This window comes from Xenopus laevis, chromosome 5L (assembly GCF_017654675.1).
Source record: "Xenopus laevis strain J_2021 chromosome 5L, Xenopus_laevis_v10.1, whole genome shotgun sequence".
NCBI classification, from domain to species: Eukaryota; Metazoa; Chordata; class Amphibia; order Anura; family Pipidae; genus Xenopus; species Xenopus laevis.
In genome coordinates this window covers 80,235,498-80,260,245 of record NC_054379.1, presented here as the reverse complement: position 1 = coordinate 80,260,245, position 24,748 = coordinate 80,235,498, and the positions used below count along the sequence as shown (strand labels likewise).

General features: G+C 37.8%; 1 protein-coding gene across 6 annotated transcripts in view; it reads right to left on the bottom strand.

Annotated features, from left to right (window-relative positions):
- fyn.L (FYN proto-oncogene, Src family tyrosine kinase L homeolog) overlaps nucleotides 1-24,748 on the bottom strand; it is a 133,400-nt gene continuing 108,652 nt past the window's right edge. For 4 of the 6 annotated variants that reach the window (XM_018261613.2, XM_041562056.1, XM_041562055.1 and 1 more), the window contains 11 exons: nucleotides 23,929-24,186; nucleotides 23,071-23,167; nucleotides 16,255-16,353; nucleotides 15,634-15,737; nucleotides 13,645-13,794; nucleotides 10,466-10,630; nucleotides 7,447-7,626; nucleotides 6,888-6,964; nucleotides 6,568-6,721; nucleotides 3,492-3,623; nucleotides 1-1,967 (listed from right to left, as the gene is read on the bottom strand). In XM_018261613.2, the coding sequence (XP_018117102.1) occupies nucleotides 1,759-1,967; nucleotides 3,492-3,623; nucleotides 6,568-6,721; nucleotides 6,888-6,964; nucleotides 7,447-7,626; nucleotides 10,466-10,630; nucleotides 13,645-13,794; nucleotides 15,634-15,737; nucleotides 16,255-16,353; nucleotides 23,071-23,167; nucleotides 23,929-24,175 (1,614 nt within the window). In that variant the 5' untranslated portion in view covers nucleotides 24,176-24,186 and the 3' untranslated portion in view covers nucleotides 1-1,758. 6 annotated transcript variants of the gene reach the window in all.

Below are 24,748 nucleotides of genomic sequence, written 5' to 3'. Positions count from 1 at the left end.
TAAAATGTTCAGATTTAATTACTAAATTAATAAAGTTAAACAGTTTTCCATGTAAAATCTTAAAGAAATAATAACAGGAAATTAGTTAGGACGTTAAACTGCTAACATGACTGATAACCCAAATGAGGACCTTGTTTGTTAAACATGTTTCAACTAAGAATGGTACAAAGAATCACTCGTTTTGCATTCCCCATGAAATGCATAGTGCATAGTAATTCCACTGGAGAACCTCTAGAGACCCACATAAGTGTCGGTGTTAAGTACAGAACATTGATAAACACATAGGTAAAAAAGGAACAATCTGGTTACTCCTTATAGGGGGTCATTAAAAAGATTGTTGAGCTAGGCGTGGCTCAATGAGCTACGACACTGTGGGAAATATATTAACTTTGAGCTGAATGAGATTAGGGCATCAACACCATGCTTTCAAGAAGCGTAATCATACTTTGCTAATATCTGTCCTTTGATAGCACAGGCCCATTACCTAGAATACTCTTTGCATGGCATTAAGTAACGGTTCCTCTTAAACCTCATTCAGGGACATCAGCTTTTCCGTCACCTGGTCAATCTATTTATTAGGCACCAGAACCGGTAAATACGACCAGCTACAGCAGGTGTATCACAACTCTTTTGCTTACGGCATGGCAGCAAACTAATATAATATTAAAGATACGCTTGGCTTTGGATTCAAAGTGAACGAAGAAGAACATGAAAGTCAGATGTTGGCCTTAGCAAAAAAAAGAAAGAAAAAGTAAACAGTAGCTAGCATATACAAAAAGAGTAAAGCACGGGACAGTTTCCTCTCTCTTTTTTGTATTTCTGGGCTGATAAATGCTGAATGTTCCAAAGTATAAATCAGAGACTGTGAACCGCAGCTCCCAGACTCCTTACCAGTTGCTGCTCACAAAAGGAAGAAGGCTGCACTTTCCTCTTCCTTCATACAGACACAACCATAGTCTATTAGAGCATTTTTCACTGGTCACGAGACAATCTCAGAATACAGTCTTATATATCAATGAATCTGAATAGTGTATGGCTTAACAAAACATTGGGACTACAACTGTGTTCTTTGTTAACAAAAAAAAAAAAAAGGTCCTCTGTCTTTACATATTCAGCATTGTTAGCGAGTCTTTTTATCGGGGAAACAGCAGAGAAACAAAGACCTTTCCTAAAAGGCATCCAAGTTTGACTATGTACAAGGTGTAATTGATGACTGTATGTACAATTGTATGCATTATATGTATATATAAAAAAAAAGAAGCAAAACATGGAGAAGATTGCATCAATACTTTTAAGTGAAATATCCTCATCAGATGAAGAGGGCACTTCTGCAAAGCAATACTTCTGAAGATGGTTACTGGCTGAAATGACAAGTGCTCCGCTTTTCAAAACCCAAACTGAAAGGATCAAAGGCTCTATGATTGGGAATTGGCACAGAGTTACAATTGACCATGTAGAGAGGTCTTGCAGTTTATATAACATTGATAAAATGCGTTATCTCAAAGTCCTTGTGTATGAGTACTGGGCTTTTTTTTGTGTTTTGCTTTTCTGATAACTTTCGCCACAGTTTTTGTCTTCTTCAAAAGAGAACATTCAGATTATTATATAAGTGGTCATCAAAATATTGTGGAAGTTCTCAGCTCCACACCTGTGTGCAGTCTGCACTGGAAGATAAGAGCTCCTTATAGTGGGCACTCAATAAACTGGAAGCAAATTCTACGGGGTTGAACCTGGCGACAACTTTCTGCAGGCAGCATTTTACAGGTTGTCTCCAGGCTGATATTGGGGCTCAGTGGCAGTGAAGTAATCCTCCAGGAACCCTTGTAGATATTCAAAAGTTGGGCGTTCCTCTGGGTCCTTTTTCCAGCAGTTCAGCATAAGCTCATGGAGTGAGATTGGACAGTCCTGCGGACATGGCATTCTGTAACCACGCTCCACTTGCTCCAACACTTCACGGTTGTTCATGCCTTAAAATAAAAGCACACAGTTACCTCTACACATGATGTCTTATGTTCTTACTCTCTCTCATTGCTATTAAAGTAAAGATTTCTCCATTCCTAAGGATTCACGTATTTGCTCAAACCAGTCGTGTTGGCATCCCTTGTGCAGATTTTCAGTAAATGGTTCTCCATGAAGCTACACCGCCTCTGATCTTTTGAGCTGATCTCTCTTGCAACCTCTGACCTACTTGCACTTTCAACTCTCACTTCACACCATATACAGTAGAAGCTGGGTCAGAGACACCAAAGGGTCAAGGCCTTGTCTAAACACTGACCTCTGCAGAGACAGACTAGCACTAGTTCTAAACAGCAATACATTCACACAATTCTTTCTTTTTAGTCTCTCTGATTAAACGTTACAGCTTAGTAGTCACAACACCACAAAGCATATTATGCATCACTATGGCTATGGTAGGAAGCCCAAACGAATCTTTCATCAGATCAGACATTTCTAGACTCTACGGACATCATTTACAGATACCTTGGATGCAAGTGAAAAACCACACGTGCCTGGGGTCTGGTGATGTGAAAAAAGTCCAGCCCATAGTGCCAAGTGCAGCACCAGTGAGCACAGGGCAGGTGGTAAGTACTGGACTCCATCGTGGCCTGTGCACTCAAGTGCTTCCCAACTTGCATGATGCACAAATTAGGGTAAGGGGTGTGAGTGGGGCACCTACATGCCTTCTTCTACCAGTCCCTTATAAATACAGAGCTGCTGAATGCATGCAGTGCTATATTCATGGGGCAAACACAGTTCTCTGCGCACTTTAAAGTGCATAGACCTGTGGCAATTTTTCTACATGCAGGGAGGACACAAAGTGCAAAAAAACATGGTGGATTGCACCCATTTTTTACTTTGCACCCTGCCCTGAATGTAGTAAATGTATGGCACCTGCAGGGATACAGTCTGGTCGTTGGGGTCTTTTATATACAGTACAAAGAAAACCCAAATATATATGTGGTCATGTACATAGGTGAAAAACACCCTAAACCTGAACAACAAAATACTACTTGAATATTGATCCATGACGCTGAAAACTGTAGTATAAACACATTCATGGTATTGAAAGCATAGTTCCACCTAAAAGCTGCCAAGTTTTTCTTCATTACAAAAGCCTGTTCTGAGAGCTTTTTCCAGCACAAAAGCCTGCGTTATTAGTAAATTTATGCAGGGCTTTGTTAAATGTTTTGCCCTACAACACATAAAAAGAAAATGTCAGCATGTAGTAACATAGAGAGACATTTTGTATAAAGTATTCTTAGCTGCGGTGCCCCATCAAAGCTGACTATGTGAAGCAAGTGTATTATTCCCTCTTGCTTCTGGTCGCTGCCATTTAAATACGACAAATGGCAAAAACTGCCTTGGAAACAAGATTCCAGTGAAAAGCAGAATAGTTTTGCATTACTCCAGGTTACTGTAACTGGTGCAGAATATATGGTTCCTGCCACGGCTAGATATACCACAGTCTGTAATAGTATGTAGACACTTACCTGGATAGGGAACTCTTCCCTTTGTGACAAGCTCTGTCAGTAAAATTCCAAATGACCACACATCTGACTTGATAGTGAACCTTCCATAGAGCGCTGCTTCAGGAGCCGTCCATTTTATGGGGAACTTTGCACCTGGAGCAAAAGATATAAGAACATGTCAATTCTGCCATTTGCCTAAAAACTTGGCATTGAGTCATTCATCATATTTTCATCTTTAAAAACAGTTTCAATTTTGGCCCAAATATATGATTTGATAAAGCCTCTACTGTAATTAGATCACGTTTCAGATATCAGAACAAGTGTATGGTGGCCTGTATAGTGGGCCTTTTGCTCTTTCTGGAACACAAAGCATTAACTCATTCTACCTTTTTCAGGTTCTGTTTCTTTTTCTATTCATTTCCAGCAATGAGAAAGAAAGAGTTAGTTTAGTAGTCTGTGATGAGGCCAGGAAATGACGTGCCAAATGCATTGCCACAGAAAGCAGGAGAATTCAGGGAGGCTGGCAGGGAAATTTCTCCCGAAGAATTTGTAGAGAGTATGAAAAAGCTGATAGATTTCCGCCTGCACCCTGTCTGTGATATTGTCTGCCATCTGTCTGTATCCACTGTATTGCTCTGTGCTCTCACACAGCTTGTACTAGAACGCAGAAAACACAGGAGAGCATGGCTGCCCACGTAGAATTAATCCTAGATGTACTTTATTGAAAGCTGTCCCCCTGGGTGTCGTGTAATTTCTATGTATCAAATATTTTTCATAGACTTCACTGAACTGCCATCTATTGGGCAAATTATTTTGAAAAACATGTCAATCTGGGATGGATATCACCTTGTTCCACTGTAAGTGAGGGTTCAGACAGTGTTTATGCACCTTTTCTATTTAAGCCCAACAAAATGAGCTCATGTCAAAATGGGGGTTATACATTTCCTTTAAATACACAATTCCTGTCCCCTGCAAGACTTCAGTGAATGATATTAATGAGCTGTTACATGAAGGAATATGGGGCATAAGAATTTCACATCACCTTGCTACCGAAGTCTGTGGAGCTATGTCTCTCAAATACTGTAACTCTAAAGTGGGCCCCTCATGCCCATGGAGCACTGTCGTTTTGAAAGAATCTCATGGATTTCTGTTCTTAAAGCATAATATAACCTGCAGACACCTATCGCTTATATTAAATGTATTATTTTTATATATATGCTTGGGAACTCCCAAACTACCTTTTTTTGAGCTGAGGCATTCTTCCTACACATACATATATCAAGCTGACTAGAAAGTGGAGATAGAATACACCACACGTCACCACTTTTATACAAAGGGGCCAACTTATCAAGTGCTATAAAATGATTTACAGCAGATAAACAGCATACACTAATTAACTTAGTAGTGTCTTCTTTTTCCATAGAGAGAACACTGTCTTTTACTCCTTTAGATGCATGCCGTAACTTATTGAAGTAAATTGGGAAAGGTGTATGCTGATATAGACAGTATTTTTCTGTCTTTTACGTTGGAATTATAAACAGAACTACTCCATTGCCTAAAATCTATACATAGTTCCTCATGCCCCTTCTCCTTCAGCAATGGTCAGAGCCATAAAATAAAATATTCTTAGATGCAAACAATCCTAGTACTAAAACGCTTGTAGAGAAAATGTGTTCAATATCTCACACTAAAGCGGCAGTGAAATGCCAGCGATTTAATCATGCTCTCAGGAACCTGCTGATCCAAGTTAAATACTATAAATACAACAGGGATTTTAAACTTTAGTGTCACTAATTCTCTCTGGTTTCAATTTTAAATATTCATTCATTTTTTTGTTTATTTAACATGGCACATAGCATTAGGATATTCCAATACACTGCCCTGCAGATAATTAGGATCTGCTTTTCCATAAGAAAAAATCCCAATAGTCACACAATGCATCTACGTGTTACTTTCTTCCCATCACACTGCTATTTGTTACCATTCTCTCTATCAATACCTTTACAGCAGGGATATACTACAAGCTCCCAGGAACACATCAATAACTGTAACCTGGAGGAGGATTTGGGGAATTGGAGTTCAGCATCATCTTGCCAGCCAGAGGTTTTATAGCATATAAAGTCAATAAAGTCAATTTGTTTTGTTTTCAAGCTAGAGCTACGACTCATACACAATATGCGTACTGTATGAAACATTACAAACAGCCTGAAAAGACCATTTTTTTTCTGTTTCCCCAACTGGTTTATTTTAGCGTTACTGCCTAAGCTGAATAAAATATCATATTGTTAATATTGTGCGATTTAAAAGCTTTTCTGTAACAGTGCAGAGATTGCATCTATATTAATAATTCCAAGGCTTTTGCACACAAAAAGACTCTTTCACAAAGCTCAACCATGGTTGCAGTATAATGGCAGCAGTCACTCACAAATTGCCCCTTTTGGCTTATCAGCTGCAACTGCAGCAAAGGCAAGACTGCACTCAGCAGCAATGATGCTGGAATTGTGGGGAAAACGTATTCTGGATAAAAAAAGCATGGTAAATTGTCTCCAAAATTTGCATATTGCCCTTGTATAAATAAATGAACCCTAACACCCAAAATACTGGAGTTAACCGAGCCCTATATGGTTGTTACCTGACTCTTGGAAATGCAGACTTGGGCATGCAGAACATTCCCAAGTTGCTTGACAATTGTTTATAAAAGCACTTTAAACAATGGTGAAAGTAATGATTAAGCACTAAATTATCAAAAACTGTTGGCACCAAAGTGCCTAAAATTGCTTTAATATGTACTACATATTGCTTCCCACGTTGCTGTTACCATTAAAATCACGAAGTAAGAAATTGCCAGACACGGAAGGCCAGTGTAGCGGGAAAATCCCCTGCACGTTTATTTTGTCATATGATGATATCATATGACAAAATAAACGTGCAGGGGGGGATTTCCCCGCTACACTGGCCTTCCGTGCCTGGAAATTTCTTACTTTATATTGTCAGAGAGGTGCCGACCCCTCCAGCCAACACGGGGCATTCACAGTCAGGAGAGAAAATTAGGAAGTTTTTGCTACCATTAAAATCACACCAGCTGTTTCTTTCTTACCTTGCCTTGCAGTGTACTCATTGTCTTCAATCAATCTAGCAAGGCCAAAATCAGCAATTTTGCAAATGAGGCCGTTTCCAACCAAAATATTTGCAGATCTCAGATCTCTGTGTATATAGTTCATTCTCTCAATATAAGCCATGCCAGCAGCAACCTGTCAGTAACAACACCAAACATGGTAAATAAATCTGTACGCTGTTAGCAACAGTAGGTTGAAAAAGCAATAGTAAAATAAATGCAATAATACAAATTAAATGAACTAAGCTTACACTGTAGTTTTACTAATGATGACTTTAGTAAATGATGAGACTTTACTATACCTGGGCAGCCATGTCAACTAAGTTTGGCAACTTCAAGGCTCTTCCTTCTCCATCCTTTAGGAAATCTAGCAAACTACCTGCATTACAACAATATAAGCCACTTAAATTTTTTTTTAAAACTAGGAATTCCAAATGCATTAATAAGCTACATAAGAATATCCCCAATAGGTTATTAACTGAAAAGACACATCTAGTAAAGGGAAAATAAACTTTTCTTATCCGTGTTGCTGAAATTATTGTACAATAATTATATTCTAAAACTCTCAGCAATATATTATCAAGAGAATGATGATTGATTTATTAACAGAGCACAATAAAAAAAGTCCCCCAGTGTACCTGCCACACTGTATGCATCTTCCCTGAGGTGTCATGAGTATTATGTGCTGTAAATAATGTGGCTGAATACAATCTGCTCCATCTCTGGGCGTTTCAGTTCAGAGCATGGCAGTCTAACTTTGGCTAAATATGTTTTACTGAACATTTATAGAAACATAAAGTAATTTTGTAATCTATGTAATAATAGGTATTATATATAAGAATAGACTTAAAGAATTCTGACCTTTGCTCATGTACTCTGTGACAATGTATATGGGCTCCTCAGACACCACAGCGTAGAGTTGCACAAGTTTATCATGTTTCAGTTTTTTCATGATCTGTGCTTCTTCTAAGAAAGATTCTGGAGACATGGTGCCTGGCTTCAGTGTCTTTATGGCCACCTTTGTGTTTCCGTTCCATGTACCTGCAGAAGGACATACCCAAGAGCATGCATATTAGCACCAGCCAGAATAAGAATAGAAGGAACCCATGCCATTGGCTCTAGAGTGTAAACCTGTACTATGCCATTGGCTCTAGAGTGTAAACCTGTACTAAGAAGCTAGAAACATTTCTAGTTAGTTTCCAGTTGTCTATCGTTGGTGTGCTTCATTGCTAAAGACTTGCTCCCCCCTTCTCTACTAATTCCAAATATCTATCTCTTTCAGAGTAGCCAGTTGGTCACTGGCTACATGAATTTGACCTCAGCAACAGTTAAAAATCATAAAACAATCCCAGCATGGGAATTCTCCAGTGCTATGCAAAACCCAGAAGGAAAATGTGGGGGTATATTAGACAGCTTTCTATCAACGCAATGTATATACGATATAGAGGTGCTGGAATGTAAGGATGTTATAGGAAATAATGCAATAATATACTATGAACTAACCCTAATGATAGAGGTGTTCTTTGCTATTTATTTTAAAGGCCTGCTGGTATACACTCATAGCCATTGGCATGGACCCCTGCTCTCCTACACATAACTTGGCATGCAATAACATAGTACTTCAAAAACAAGCTGCGTGCAATAAAAAAAAACACACCCACCAAGAAAATAAAATTACAATTATTCTCACACTGAAACTGCCAATGTTAATGCAAGTTTAAAACTACATTCTGAGGAAAGCCAGCGTGGGAGATCAAGTGATATTAACAGAATAATTGGTTTTAGACTGGAATTAAAAACTAAACACACACTGTTATTGTCACAGGCACTACAGAAATTGAGGCTAGATTTTGTTTAGAGATGCACTGAATCCATAGCTTTTGGATTTGACCACAAAAAATTCTGCTGAAGTGTTCTGTTTGGGCTCCTCTAAACATTTGCATAAAGTGCTGGGCATTCAATGCAATGTACTTAAATTAGAAATGTTGTACCATTTCTTTGAAATAATGGATTCTGTGCAGCTGATTTCACTGTTCCTCTCCTCTGCTTTCTGAAGCTGCTAGCAGGACTTTTCCAGGCCGGCCCTTGTCTGCATTCTGAAGGGCAGAGTCGGGTTGTTTTTCACCCAGATTAGTATTAACAATAAATAAACAAATTAGGCAACCCAGATCTGTTTCCCTGCCCTTCGGAATGCAGACAAGCACAGCAGTTCTTGATTTCATACTACTCTTACTGGCTGGCCAGGAAAGGTCCTGCTTGCAGCTTCATCAAGCAGATGAGAACAGTGAAATCAGCTGCACAAAATTGGTTATTTTAAAGAAACGGTATAAAATTTCTAAGTGAAGTACATTGCAAATATCCTTCTTTTTAGGTTTATGAGCAGTACCTGCAAATTTTTTTTTTACTTTAGATCCCCTTTAATCAATGAAATGCTAATTTGTAAAGTTTACTGTTGAAAAAAGCATAAAAGATTTTAAATGTAAATACAGCCCAATGTTTCAGGGTCAGGCCACACTGGACGTTTTGGGGAGATTTGGTCGCCTGGCGACTAATCGCCTCATTTTTGCAGCGACCAATCTCCAAAAAATGCCTTCCCTGACTCTGCGCCGGCTAAAATGAAAAAACGCAGAGGCAAGATTGGAGATTGGTCGCCGCAAAGGCGAGGCGATTAGTCGCCAGGCGACCAAATCTCCCCAAAACGCCCAGTGTGGACTTACCCTCATGGATTTCCATTATCTATAGCTGCCTCTTCTATTTGTCAGTCTGCAACTGCAGATCAATCCATGACATCTATCAATGTGGAACTTGAAGCATTTAAAAAACACACACTCAATGGGTCTGTTCACCTTAACATTAACTCTTGGTATGAAGTACACAGCATTATTCTAAAACAAATAGCCTTAATGAAATGTTTACAGTTTTTTGTTCTGCTGTTGGGTTATTATGGCTAGCTACCAGTCAGTAATTTGGTATCAGTTACATTCACTGCTAACTTTGTGCCACATATATTGATAGATGGTTATCCAGATAGATACCTATAAACAGATGTGCCAAACTTGATGGTTTTCTTTAACTTACCAACTATGCATTTGATAATGGACTGTAGTCAATATAATAAAAACTTACCTTGTGGTTTATAGTACATTGTTTCATAAATACTATAGCCTATGGGGAAACCTGGAAATAAATAAACTGTATCTGGCACAGTTTCCACTTTATTGCTGTCTTTAATGCCTTCTCTATATATTATTTTTTCCTACGTAGAATGTTTTCTCCTAAGCATGAAATATTGTCCACCTTACCAAACCACACTTCAGCGAAACAGCCCTGACCGAGCTTCTGCTCCAAAGATATTGTATTCCGTGCAACCTCCCATGCATCCTTAGCCAGTCCAACAGTTTGTGGAGTATAATTCGGTGCAATCACAGTTAAATTAAAACACAAACCATCAGCTTTCTCTATAGGAAAAGGATTAATAAGAAAACAAAATACATTTATGTCAAACCACAGCATGCAATAAGAAAGATGGAAGGTGATTGGTATAACGTATATATAAATGCCTTATTGTGTTAGACAACTTAGTTTATATATACTGTATAAATATATTCTTTAAAAAACACTTCTAATATTTTGGCCATAGGAAAGTCCTTAACAGGTCTTCACACTAGACCACAGCAGATCTTTGCCACTCAACAATGAATTTCCTCTCTGGTTTGACCCCTTCTTCAATGAGAGGTTTAAGAAAGGGCTTTGAGGTTTTCATGGCTTAATACCTACATGACAAAGCTCCTGCTTCTTGTATGCACTCACTTTCCATCTTTCCTCACATTGCTCCACACAAGAGCAGGTAATTAGATTTATGAAAATATTCACTGCATACCCATCCACACTTCCCCAAACTGCCCATTCCCCAGCCTCTTGATCAACTGGAGTGATTCTCTTGGTATTTCCCAAACATCTTTGGTTTTGACAGACAGGTCAGTAAGTCTTGGCATTCCTTTATGACATGGCACTACCAAGCGGCAACACAGACCTGCAGCTCTCTCTGAAGAGGTTTGAAAGAAGAAGGCAGAGAAGACAAGAAAAAATTGATACAAGGAAATGAAGCAACATTAAGCATCACAAAGAAATGGAATGGCACATATAAGCAGAACTGAGCATATTTAAAGTCAGGGCAAATGAAGTTAAGCAATCAGGTATAGGTATTTCCCACCAAGGGAGTGGGGAGGAAACCTTTCATATCCTGTGACACTCAATGTTTTCTGCATGGGAGATATGTCCGATACAATTTATTGGTCTGTTGCATTTTTTCTTCTATCTGTGCTATCTGACTGATTAGCTGGCATCAATAACAAAATAATAAAGGTGCTGTTATTGTCTAATAGCATTCTTGCATTTGTAATTTTAAAATGATGCAGTTGGTCTTTGATAGATTCAATATGTTGTGAAGTATGGGAATCACGCACAATGGCAGGTTAACTGCAATTCAGCTTTTTATTGTGTTACCACACGACATGTTTCGGTCACACTAGCCCTTTTTTCACACTTGATGCGTGATTCCCATACTTCACAACATATTGAATCTATACGGGATGTCAGAGACGGAGCATCCAGGGAACCACCACAAGAATTGATATACAGAAAAAATAAATGCTAATTAGTGTAAATCAACTTTATGGTCTTTGATAGATAACAGAAGCAAGATGATATTTTATTAAGGTGACAGACAACATTCGCAGGGTTAAGCAGGAAGAATAGAGTGAAAGATCTGCTTAAAGCTCACAAAGCCAAGAATATAAACATGTTACCCATGGAAAGTGCTGGAGACTTAGCCAATAGCATTCTCAGACCTCAGAGGAATACACCCACTTTAAGGAAGCATGGCACTGATTACATCCGTCTGGTTACATACGTCTGGTATCTTTTCATGCAGTGGCCAATTTTAAAACTAATACTGAATTTAGTATATACTAAATATGCCTGTAGGCAAGATGTTTCAATAGATTTGTGTTACTGAAGGAAAACTCAGTGTTCAGTGCATGATTGGTAGCTGATCAGGGCCTCCAAAAATCTTGGGGGTCTCATACAACCAAGAAGTCTCTCTCCCCCACATATTTGCCTTTTGTTTACAGGAGCATGAGGCCAAAAGCTTAAAAGCTATCTCAGTTGGTAATTACCAAACTGGTAATACTTTACTCCACTTTTTACACAGCATGATAAATAAGCCCCTCAATGTAAATATGCAAAGAATGAATGGTGTACTATTTGTCTAACTAAATAGTACTGTATCTGTGTAGCCAATCATATATACATTTAAATTAGGGCATAATTGCCTTTAAAACAGAATACATATTTGTTTTATTTTTTCGACCCGAACAGTCCCGTAAGGAGCTTTTTGTTTCTCCCTTTAATGCACTTTATCCACTGATATATCCATGTTAGAGTAATGATCCTTGGGGCATGGCTTGGCATAGTCCCTGAAGGTACCAAGGATTGAAAAAAAAAATTCTACTACAGAAAATGTTCCTTGTTTTCTTTTCTGCAAAATGAACAAAAGTCCTTCCCTCTGGCAGACAGGTTTGTTTCTAGTTTGCAACAAAGGCAAAGAGTCCTGATATGAACTCAGAGTCTCAAACAGATGCTTGAGGAATTCAATTGTTTAGGCTTCGGCAAAGAGATAATGTTTCAGTTCCTGTAGAAGGGATTTTAATATCCAGAATAATAACTGAGTCACCAGTAATGTACACAGACATATTACTGTTCAAAATGAATACTGTAAAAATTGAGTTGAAGGGAATAAATGAGGTTCTTGTACTTAAACCTCATAAAATCGGATATGAGACAGCAAAAGTAATAACTTTGTCATTAATTATTCTTCATATGATATAATCAAATCATAATGCACAGAATGAACCAGTTGGCCCATGTAGCCTTGCAATTAAATCCTTACTTCTGGTTTTAAGTCCTTAAAACTATTTTATATCTACCCCATGCAAGAATTTCTTTAATGAATTAGTACCTACTACATCTGCTGAAACACTGCTTCATGCACTCATCGCCCTTTATTCTAAAAATAATTTCCTTATGTTAAATTTTAGTCTTCTTCCCTCCTGCTTCATATTGTGTGTCCTGGTTCAAGATGTCTGAAAAATGGTTTTATTCATTTAAATGTTAAATAGCGTCTTTTAATTCTATGTTCTAAACTAGACACATGTAAGGTATCAGTCTTTCCTAATATTCCTGTTATTTAAAGCACATATCATTTTCATTGTCCTCATTTGAAACGTTTCTACTTTATTAAAGGGGTGGTCCACCTTTCAGTTATTTTTTAGCTTGTTATAGAATGTCCTATTCCTAGCAACTTTGCAATTGGTCTTAATGTTTTTTAATATAGAATTCAAATTATTTGTCTTCATCTTCTGTATATTACCAACTTTCAAATGGGGGTCAATGACCCCAGCAGTCAAAAAATGATTGCTCCGTAAAACTATAATTAATAACGCAACGTTACGTAATTTGAAATTCTGATTTATTGTTTTCTTTCAACTGTTTTCAACAGTACCTTACCATACAGTGGATGGTTTTCTCATGTAGAAGGAGAAGAGTAGTACATATAATGTATGAACAGTCTGTGTGCCTTTAATACATTTCTCACAGACTGTGGAATATGATTTAAAAAGATTTCTTCTTTATCTGAAGAACAGCCATTATGCTTTTGTAAGTGTTGTTTTGGAAGAAGTAGAGTACTGCTTGTGTCTAGCTCACTTAACAAGTAGAAGTAGCTGTAGTAAACACTGTAGTGGACACTTTCTATCCTACAAAAGAGTGCTCTTGCTTGGGGGTCTTGCATTGGGGCTGCGGCCTCAGGAGGCAGCAGCCCCAGCACTGGAGCTGGTGACTGTGCATAAAATTTTATTAGCCCCTCTGACATTTTCTAGAATCTACAGATTGCCAGTCTTGGCCTGTTTCAGACAATAGAGTAACAGAAGACTTACAGTAGATATCGGCTTCTGATTGCTTATATGTGAACAGTATCTACACAAGTGTTATTGGTCATACCTGAATAATGTTGAACCAGTTGCTGTAAGGTTTCAAACTGGGCTCTAGTTGTAATATAATAACCCCCGTTATCAAGCTTTCGTATTTTATAATGCTTGACATGGTCTCCCTTCATATCATCCCAGTCACGAATAGACAAGGAATAGGCACCTGGAATAAGAACACAAAACACCTAAATTAAGTAAACCACAAGATTAGATTTCCTAGATTTTCAAATACGCTCATAAGAAGTGATCTGATAATAAATTATCCATTAACAATGCTTCTAAATGATTTATAACTTAGTAAAAGGAGATTACTGCATTATTAGAGAGTGCAAAAAAACCATTTACATAGCACTTTAGAGATATTGTTCATCAGTCACAATCTAATGTCTAATATTCAGTTAAGCAATCAAAGATGCATCTTGAGCTAACTGTATATTTATATACAGGTATGGTATCTGTTGTATGGAAACCCATTATCCATAGAGCTCCAAAGCACTAAACATTTCCATACTGTTCTATTTCAACTAATAAGTCATCATTTCTTGCTTTTTCATAAAAAGACAGTACCTTGTATTTTATGTTCAATTAATACTGACGGCAGAGCCGTAGTATTTTTAGGATATGGGGTATTGTGTATGGCACTACTCCATTATTTATAAATACAATGGTATTTTTTATTACCTAACTTTATAAACAATATGGGAAATCAGCTGATATAGCCCCAAAAACACAACACTGAAAAAACCCAAGGTACTATGGAGAGCACTACTGTACTATTTAGAAATACTTTTTACCCTTAAAGGCCTAAAGCTGGCAACACATAAAATGATCCAGCAGTTTGCTAGTCCTGCCTAGTTTTGCCACCCCTGTGGTGAGTCCAATCAGGAGTGACAGGGACCTATTGCAGGTCCGCTGGGATTTTGAAACCTGTCAGTATCTATCTGGCTAATCGCCAACCAGATAAACAGGCCATTCGCTTGCCTCCACAGACTTAATGGTTAAGTGGAATGGAAGGGGCAGGTATTATCAACCAATGTATGGCCACCTTGAGACTTAACTTATTGTTTAAACCTAATGTACAATTCAAGGGTTGTGCTAGCATGTCTCAAAGAATTATAGAGATTATCCTGATTTCACTTCAGTGTTTACCTGATGTAAGGAAGGTAAAATATTAGCCGTACTTGTTTTAATGGATTCTTGTTTACTATTGGCAGTAACCTACAAGTCCAGCTCCAGGGATAATCAAGGGCAGATGTGTCTGGAAACACATTGCTTCCTTTAATATTCTTACAAGCCAGGTTGCTATTTTCACATATTCCCTTGATGGTGCAGCCCTAAATTAGCTTACACTGAGGGTTTGGATTCTCTGCATGTGAGAATAAGGTTGAAACACGGCAGCAACAGAATTCTCCCGTCTCACACATGAATAATAAACTAGCATTACGAAGAGCCAATAATGCTAGAAATTGAAAATATTTTATTTACATTTAAAGGTTGTCTGTTTACCGCGTGTATATAAAATATTCCCTGGTTTTTATTTTATATTTAACCCTATAGGTATGTAGAGAGCCTAGCTTGGACATCTGAAGTCTCTGTTTCCTAAGCAGCTAATGCATAATATTTAATTCATATTTATACTACTTAATATCATATTTAAATGGCTACAAAACCCTTTGGTATTACTGGCCCTTTAGGACAAAGGCACATAGGATACTTTAAAACAAGTAAGTCAGTAAAAGTGCCTAATGCATGCCTAAGAATGACTTTTGTTGCCCACGATTTGATGGGGATGACAAAATGCCATGTGCCATTGCCCTTTGGTGTTTTCTCTGGCTGCATTGCCAATATGGCCCCCAACCCCATGTGTGCACTGACAGGTAGATGTCATTTATGCCAATGCTGAACAGACACAGGTCAGCATCATGTGCGATAGACCTTAAAGTGATTAAAACAACATGGCTTTGCTGTTTTACTGTATAGGTGTTAAGAATGATGAATTTACCTTTGGTTGTTTCACTTTCACGTATTAGATAAGTACCCCTTGGGTTCCCAAAAGAGAGCAATTGCCTTTCTGCATCTTTCCTGCCCAGTTTGCCAAAGTACCATCTGAGTCAAAAAGAACATATCAGAAACATTAATCATTAATAATAATATTGCCTCTTTATACAGATAGTTTATTGCATTTCAATATGTTGCGAAAAATGATTATGAATGCCCCTATTTCTCCTTGCTCTTTCTCTAACCATTTTGTCTTCATTGCAACATCCTTCGTGTTATGTTTTTCTCCACTCACAATGCCCCAATAAATATGTAAGTCACCATTTTAACTCTTACTTTCCATGCTTTTAATTTTTTTTTAATTAATCTTTTTTTTTTTACCATTTCTAACAGTCCCTGTTAACTTACTGACATGGTTAACTTGACTGATAAAGAGTTGTCACCTATATAAAGTGGTAGGAATTCTTACTAAAAAAGTGTTGTGAAGATACTGACATTGATTATCTAATATCTTATGCACATCTTACTGTCTTTAATGCAATCTCAAACAATGATCCTGTTATTACTGATACACTATAAAATAGACTTAAGGTGCAATTTAGGAGGAAAAAACCCAAAAACGTACTCCTCTGCTTGTATAGAATCCACCGGTGCAACATAGTTACTGGGAATGTAACCAGTGCCTCCAGTGGTTAAAGAGCGAGCTTCCCACCAATCACCTTCCCTGCAGAAATAAAAACAAAGCATAAGGTATTGGCAAATTATAGAATAGAATTATGCATAAAAACACACAAAGGGGGGAATGTAATAACATTTCCAAAGAGAACAAATTTGCCCACAAATAAGAATAAACATTTGTTGCAATGTAATAGACTTCTATTGCAGTGCGAGTCTTATAGGGTTTGTTCATCTTCCAAACACTGTTTTCAGATTGTTCCCAGGGAGACGTTTTTTTCAATTACTTTCCATTATTTATTTTTTACAGTTTTTTCCAAAATCTAAGTTTAAGGTTGAATGTTCGTGTCTCTGGTGTTTGAGTTTGGCAGCTCAGTAATTCAGGTGCAGACTCTAAACTGTTAGTTGATACATTTCTCAGCAGCATCTGTGGAGTTTAAGCAACTATTGTATCAATTCTAACAGCTGCCTGTAATGAAACTCATTCTGCTCAGCAGGGACAAAGATAAGAAATGTATCCATTAAATCAGGGGTGTCCAACCTGCGGCCTGATGAATGTGGCCCAGTTTGACCTTCCGCCAATCCAGGAAACGTCATGTTGCAATGTCACACACACAGAGCGTATGTATGCGGACGCTAATTGTGTGCATGTGTGCTTTAAATTTTACATGGGGTGTGCGGTGTGTGGCTTCCTAGAGTAGGAAAAGCAGTTAACAAGTGACCATTTGTTTACTTACAAGGTAGGTAAGCATTCTTCAGTGGCATCGCCCGCTATGCTAGGAGTATATGCAGAGCTTACATTTGTTAGCAACTTTTTTCAAGAATGAAAACACAATGGCAGATTTATCAAAGGTCGAGGTGAATTTTCAAATGAAAAAAATTTGAATTTCTAGCTATTTTTTGTGTAGTTAGACTAGGGAATAGTCCAAATTCGATTTGAATTTGAAAAAATGTCAAAAATTTGAAATTTAAATGTACTGTCTCTTTAAAAATTCGACTTCGACTATTTGCCCATCTAAAACCTGTCAAATTGCTGTTTTAGCCAATGGGGGACCTCCTAGAATATATTTGGAGTCAATTGGTGGACTTTGAAAAATTGAAGGTTGTTTTGGAAAAAACTTTGAATCAAATTTGATTGAATGCGCTATTCCTTAGATTTGCAAACTGACCTATCAGGCCAAAAATAAAAGTTTGACTTAATTTCGGTTGGTCTTTTTGAAATTCGATCCTTGATAAATATGCCCCGAACAGTAAAATTAGAACCAAATTATCTGATGAGCACCTTGAGAATCACAGAGAATTGCAACTACTTCCATTCAACCAGATAATGATACAACAGTTTCTCAAACACAATGTCAAAAATCCCACTAGGTTTATGATACCCTCTTTTCTTTTACTTTTACAATAAAATACATCAAAAAGTTAGCGTTAGTGTTTGTGTGTATTTCGAGTGTGGCCCCAGAACAACAATTTTCTTCTTCCAGTGTGGCCCAGGGAAGGCAAAAGGTTGGACACCCCTGCATTAAATGTATCAATTCAGAACAGTTCACAGGGTCGGTGACCCCTCCCAAAGCTGCTTTAGAAGGTGAAAAAAGACACTTTACAATTCAATATTAGAAAAAACGGTGACACATAGAAAATAGAAAGTAATTGGAAAAAGTCGTTATTTCTGGTGATCTATCGGAAAATTACTAGTTGCTTGAAGGTGACTAACCCATTTAATTGTGACATGCTTGATGGTGGCGTAAACTCTTGTGTTTCTGGGAGTTGTAGGGCATCTGTAGGATGGGTTACTGCCTGCCCTGAAAGCTATATCACTTTTGTGTTAAGCAGTACAAGACAAGAACAATGAGACTGAGTTCTGTTAACACTAGCAATGCATACACAATACAATCCATTTTATATAAATGCATGCAGACTTTGTTCAGCTAGTATCAGTGTGTCCCTGAGCCAGCCAGTGGAGAGAACTGAGACTGCGTTGAATGGGGATGGCTGGTTTCATGCCGCACTTTACCAATAACAGATTTCTTTGCAGAAGAAACACAATGCTTTCAGTTTCTAAGCAATCGTTAAGTGTTTACTGGAAGGAATCGGTGGAATTTTATAGCGTATCATAAATAAACACCACATATTGTGCATCTTCAAGGTAAACTACTGTGGGTGGTGGCATACAATTATGTGTGCAATTACACAGGCTCTGTGATGGCTTTGTCCAGCAGAATACTGCACAATGTTGTAGCATTCTGTACACTCATAACTCCCTTTAACTGTCTATGTAAATGTAAATAAATGGTATATAATGCCTGCTTATAATCAGAGTATAGTTATCCATTAAAAAAGGCAGAGGCATGGCTCTAGAAGTAGTGGAATTTTAGTGGAAGTTCCAGAATGAACGTGCAGAATACATATAGCTTGTAGAGGTTGCTTTCTTTTTATCATTGGTGCTGCCTCCATTCTTTTCTGCCATCTGTAATTCCATCTGATGTACTGTGGTTTTATTTATAATTCTTCTTTCTACAGATATTCAGTTAAATATTCCAGGCATCATTTTGTTATATAACTGGGTGAACTGGTGGGGCCAAGGGGGAAAAATTAATTTGCCAAGTGAGCAGTATTTAACATATACTGTTAGTAGTACAATGCAGGCAATGCAATGTGCCTTTATTCTTTATATTTGTAGTGCTGAATTGTGTAACATTTTGTTCTGTCACATTTCAGTATTGCATTTAATCTGCACTACCTAAAAAATGATATATTGACGGAGGGAGGTTTTGTAAAGGAGAAGGTAAATGCAGACGTAAGTGTTCATTTAAAGGCAGCAATGCCACTACTTTGTACCTTGTCACATGTATTTTCCTTTAAATGTAGATTCAGCTCTGTCAGCTAATGCCATATATTTTATTGTAGTAACTTACATCAAGTTTCCCACTAAGGACACAGCAGGGACATTTGCCTTTCTAATAAATACTTCTTTATCATAGTAAGGAGCACAGTACTTGCTTCCCAAACACACAATAGCTTATAAGATTTTACTCTCCCACACATATTCTTAAATGGCCACTATACCCCACTGTTCAACATGAGTTCCCCCTTGTTCACTATGAGTCCATTATTCAGGAGATTATCTAACTCTAGTAAAAACTGTCCAAAATATTTTGTTTGGTTAAATATATAATATTGATGAAGCACCATCTGTATGGGATCCAGAAGACTGTGGATTATTCCAAGTTATAAGATCTTATTTCATATTATTAGTGTTCTATTTGTAATTATTAAATTAAATTGCCCTATTAAATATAACATGACAACCTGCAGCACATAATTGAATTTAATAAAAGGGACCTCTCCTTTAAGGCCTGCATTAAGAAGAAAAAATAAGGAAGCGCATTTCCCCACTAGATGGCTCTCTTTTACCACCATATTATGGTAATAGGCCACTGTACTGCAATAAGCACAGCACTGTATTTAAAGCGAGGCACAAAATATCACTATTTCAGCAGTGTTCTAAATTTAACATTGAGCTCCATGCTAGTAAATGAAAAAGCCATATTCATCCACTGCAGTGAAATTACAGGTTTGGAGCTTGCTAACAAACAGCAGGCAGTGGGGACAGAATACAGATTTTACAGTACAGTAAATACACAGGCTTCATTCTCAGTATGCTGCAATGGAATGCTATTTGTGGATTATTTTGTTGTAATTAAAGAAATGTTTGCACTCAAAATATCCCGGTTATTAGCAAATTCCTCAATCAGCTGCCAATATTTGCCAGGACAATTACATTCCTTTGGGTAACGTTGATTAAAGAGTAAAATAGAACTACAACTGGGAAGAATTATAGGGCTTTATCCCATCTGAATCTATTTAAAACCAATGTATTGATTTTTCCATTAAAGTACCAGATTCAATTCAGTGAGAAAAGGTTATCTCATGGTTTATCACGTGAAAAAATCTTTTCCCCTAATTCAGTTCCAGTTTTTTTCCCATTGACTTCAATAAAGTTTTCATGTGATAAACCATTTGCATCTCAAATTGAATCTCATCCATGACTTTTCACCTTTTTCTCAATGAATTGAATCTGGCGTGTTATAGCTCAACTTCCATATACACATATTACAAGTATAGGATCCATTATCCGGACACCCATTATCCAGAAAGCCCTGAATTACGGGAAAGAAATATCCCATAGACTTCATTTTAATAAAATAATTCACATTTTTAAAAGCGATTTTCTTTTGATCTGTTATAATACCTGTACTTTCTCTACCACAAAGTGCACACACATGAAAGGTGGGGGCAGTAGACACTTGAGGAGAGGCAGGGATTGTGTCGGTAGTGGGGACCCATTTTTTGTGGGGGGCCCGGGGTACTCAAGTTACAGCACTGGATAGACTTTAACAGGTTGTTCCAAACAATTTTTCGAGTTGAGTTGTTTTCAGATTGTTCACCAGAAATTTAAACTTTTTTAAATTGCTTTCCATCTTTTATTTATTTTTTTACTGTTTTTCCAAGTTTAAAGTTTAATGTTCATGCCTCTGGAGTTTCAGTCAGACAGCTCACTGATCCCGGTGCAGATTCTGAACTGTTACAATTTGCTACATTAGTTGCTACATTTCTCAGCAGTATTTGTGGAATATTAGCTACTACTGTATCAATTATAACAGCTGCCTTTCATGATACTCAGGGATTCTGCTGAGCACGGACAAAGATAAGAAATTTATCAAGTAATATATAAATTTAGAACAGAGTCGGTGACCCCCCCCAAGCTGCTTCAGAAAGACATATGAAAAATGAAATTTTAGACTATGATATTAAAAAAACATTCACAAATAGAAGGTAATTGATTTTCTATTTCTGTTGAACTATCTTCAGATTACAATTCTAATTACAACAATTGAACTGAAAAAAGTGTTAAAATGTTTGCTGAGATCCATCACTGGGCCTGCATTTGTATATGAACTTATTTATTTATATTAGTTGTTTAGTCTTTCCAGTATATACAGTAGGTCTGTGCACTCCTCACTACACAGTTCTGTGTATACCGCATTTCTTTATTTGTGTTGGATCATTTGGGTGTATCAGTTATTGTCTCAGATTGTTGATTAGTTCGAAAAACCCAGGGACAACAGTACTTGATTTCATCCTAATGAATTAAGGTGACCATAGACAATATCGGCAGAAGACTTGGCTATCAGTCAGCTCATCCATGCAAGGATGAGCTTTTTGGCAAGGCCACAAAGGCCTGAGCCTAGGGTGGCGAAATTCTAGGGGAGCATTCCACCCAGCAGCATAGGAAACATTACAGCACATTAACGCGTACGCACACTGGGGTGGGTGCGTGCCAACGGTGGGCACTAGGACCGTGAGGCCTTGGGGCCCTGCGACTATAAATCCAGCCCTGGGCTCATCGATTGGGCTGGCTGGAAATTTTTGATCGGGCGCCTTTGTAGGCACCTGAACATTGGCCATTGTTAGTGCTGAATCGTAAGATACAGGTAGAATTCTATTGTATCTGACGATTCATCTCTACACGTGTGTATTAAAAACAAATACTCTATTCCAGGAAAGATCGTAATTGTAATGTCTATGGCTAGCTTAATTCAGACACTCCATCTACATCCCCTTGTGTTTGTTAGTCTGTTGTATGGCTTGTCCCACCCTGATGCAGGTTTAGCAAATCCCCAGTCTTGACAACCACAAGCTCTCAAACCTCCACTGATGTCTTTGCCCTGGTGGTTTTACAACAATTCACACTTCTGTGAGACCTATACAGTACAGTAACGCTCTATTCTCTCAGAGAGAACTATTTAGAAGGCTTGGTTGTGTATGGATGCTAGGACATTCTGTGCTGAATTTAACAAATGTCTTCCCTTGTAGTAGTACTCTGGGGTGTCAACTGAGTCTATCCAATAGACATTTACAGTATATAAATGTAAGGCTTATACAGTGTCGGACTGGGACACCAGGGGCCCACCCAAAAACCTTAGACCAGGGGCCCAACAAAAAAATTTAGACCAGGGGCCCACTGTCATTACTATTATTCTTCCTCTCCTCACTCAACCTCTATTCTCCTAGTCTCTTTTCTTTACATACTATAACCTATTATTCCATCTATTTGGCCTCTTTGTTCTCATAGAAACAAGGAATGGCCATGAAATAGGCCAAATGTTTAGCAGCACAAGGGCCCACTGACACCTGGGCCCATCGGGAGTTTTCCTGGTATCCCTGTGGGCCAGTCCGACACTGGGCTTATACCCAGAAGAATCTGCTCTGTTCTCACAATCTGCATCCAAAATCATTTCTAAGATAATGGAGCAAAGATAAGGAGAGGAGGGTGTGAGAGAGGAGCAGTTAAATAATCCAAGGTAAAAGCACAAGCATCCACTTAAGGATCCCATATAAGACTTTGACAAAGTTCACACCAAAAGGTAAAAGCTGTAAACGGCTCAGTGTACTGATCAATATTTCATTCATGATTAGACATCTCTGCATCTGCTTTGAGAATGAAATCATTTCCCAGAAAAGACCCTGCCCACTTGCAGCTGCCAAACACTATGGCTAATTTACTCTAATGATTCATTTTCTGTTTGTTTCCTTATTTTACTTCTTTTTTTTTTTATAAAACAAACAGACAAATCTCTAGATTTCATATTAAAAGATGTACAGAATATTCTCTGTATGGGTCCCTAAGGCCAGAGTTGCTATAGCTTAGGCTCTTGCTTTTTTCTTCCTAAAGATATTACGTCTCCAGATCAGCCACACTTACGAGCTATTGAGTATTTGAAATTTTTCTCCTTTTTGAAAACTTAAATCATCTTCTGTTCTTGCTTCATAGTCATACAGAGCCACAAAAAGCGTCACTCCTATGGAAGAAGAAGAAGGGACATTATATTATTAGGTGCCACATAAACTCATGTGTAAAACAGCCATGACATACTGGAAAAAGCACATTGTCCACTGTGATTGATTCCATATGTTTACTGCCAGTTTTACAATAAACACATCATGGAAATAATCTCCTGTATTTGATGGGGACTATTTGTCCTTGCATCTCAGTTTGACTAAATCTTCTTCTTTCATTACAATTAGTTCTATTAATGTGCAGATTAAATATTGCTCACTACCTAAAATAAATCTAATATCCCGGATGTTGCCTAACACCCTCCAGCTGGCAGTGTCCAATACTAGGAGTTGTAGTTTAGTAAGGGATGGAATGTGGCACCAGCTCCCTCATTTTATGCTATATAAGAATACCAAATCATCCATAACAAAAAAAGGCAAATAAATATAAAACTATATAAAAAATAAATTAAATAAATATATAATGAAAACCAATTGAAAAGTTGCTTAGAATTGGCAGTTCGATGACATACTGAAAGTTACAGGGGTGGGTGAACCACCCCTTTAAGCTCAGTTGTACTGTTCAGCTCAGCAGGTTTATGGAAATAAAGGAGTATATCAAAAATTACTTGTATTAAATTAATCATTTATAATACAACTACAACTTGGCTGTGTTGCTAGATGGCAATTGTTCTCCACTGGAATACCTTCATGCTCATGGACTCGGTTTAGAAAGGAGTCAAATTAGAACTTCAGAACAAAATGACTAGTTGGCTTCACATACCTGTTCCTCCCCTTGTACGCAAGGTGCCTGTGTGCGATGAAGAGTTCACCCCACCAAACACCGTAAGTCCCTGCCCTGCAGTCGCATGGAAGTTGTTATAGTTTGGAATGGTCGTCACAGTAAAACTGGGATAATGCTGCGGGGTGGGATCCGTCCCATAGCGGTATCCTAAACTCTGAGTTAAACTGTTATCCCTCTCATCTGTCAGTTTAGTGGCTTCTTTATCCTTGCATTGCACACAGCCCATTATCTATATTCCTAAAGGAGAAAATGCAATAAATACAAATGAGAAATGTAAACATTATATAACAACTACAAAAGCTTATTATATCCATAAAGTAGAGGAAAGTGAGAGTATGTATATATGTAAGTGTAAATGTGAAGGCATTTAGGCCGTGGCTAATCTAAATTTCAGTTTTAATTAAACATGCCTGTGTACATTAGCCAACAAGGACTATCTGTGCTTCTCTTGTGCCCATGTTTTGCAGGCTAATATAAACCTAAATATAAATACTGTTGCTGGAAAATAATGCCTATTGAGAACTGCTTTTATAGGACGTAGCAACTTGCCAGGGATCACATAGTCACTATCCTGGTCAGGAATGTCTTTTTCATTCAGTTGGTCTTCAATATAAGTTTAAACCCCAAACAACATACAATAATAATAGCAATTAATAATAGCAAGCAGCACAGCAGAAAAATTGAGGATAGAGGTTGCTACTGTCAGGCTCACACTGGAAAGCACCAGGGGATATGGATACTGGTTTCTGGCCCATATACTGCTTGGGAAAACTGATAGAATTTATACAGACAAGTTAGT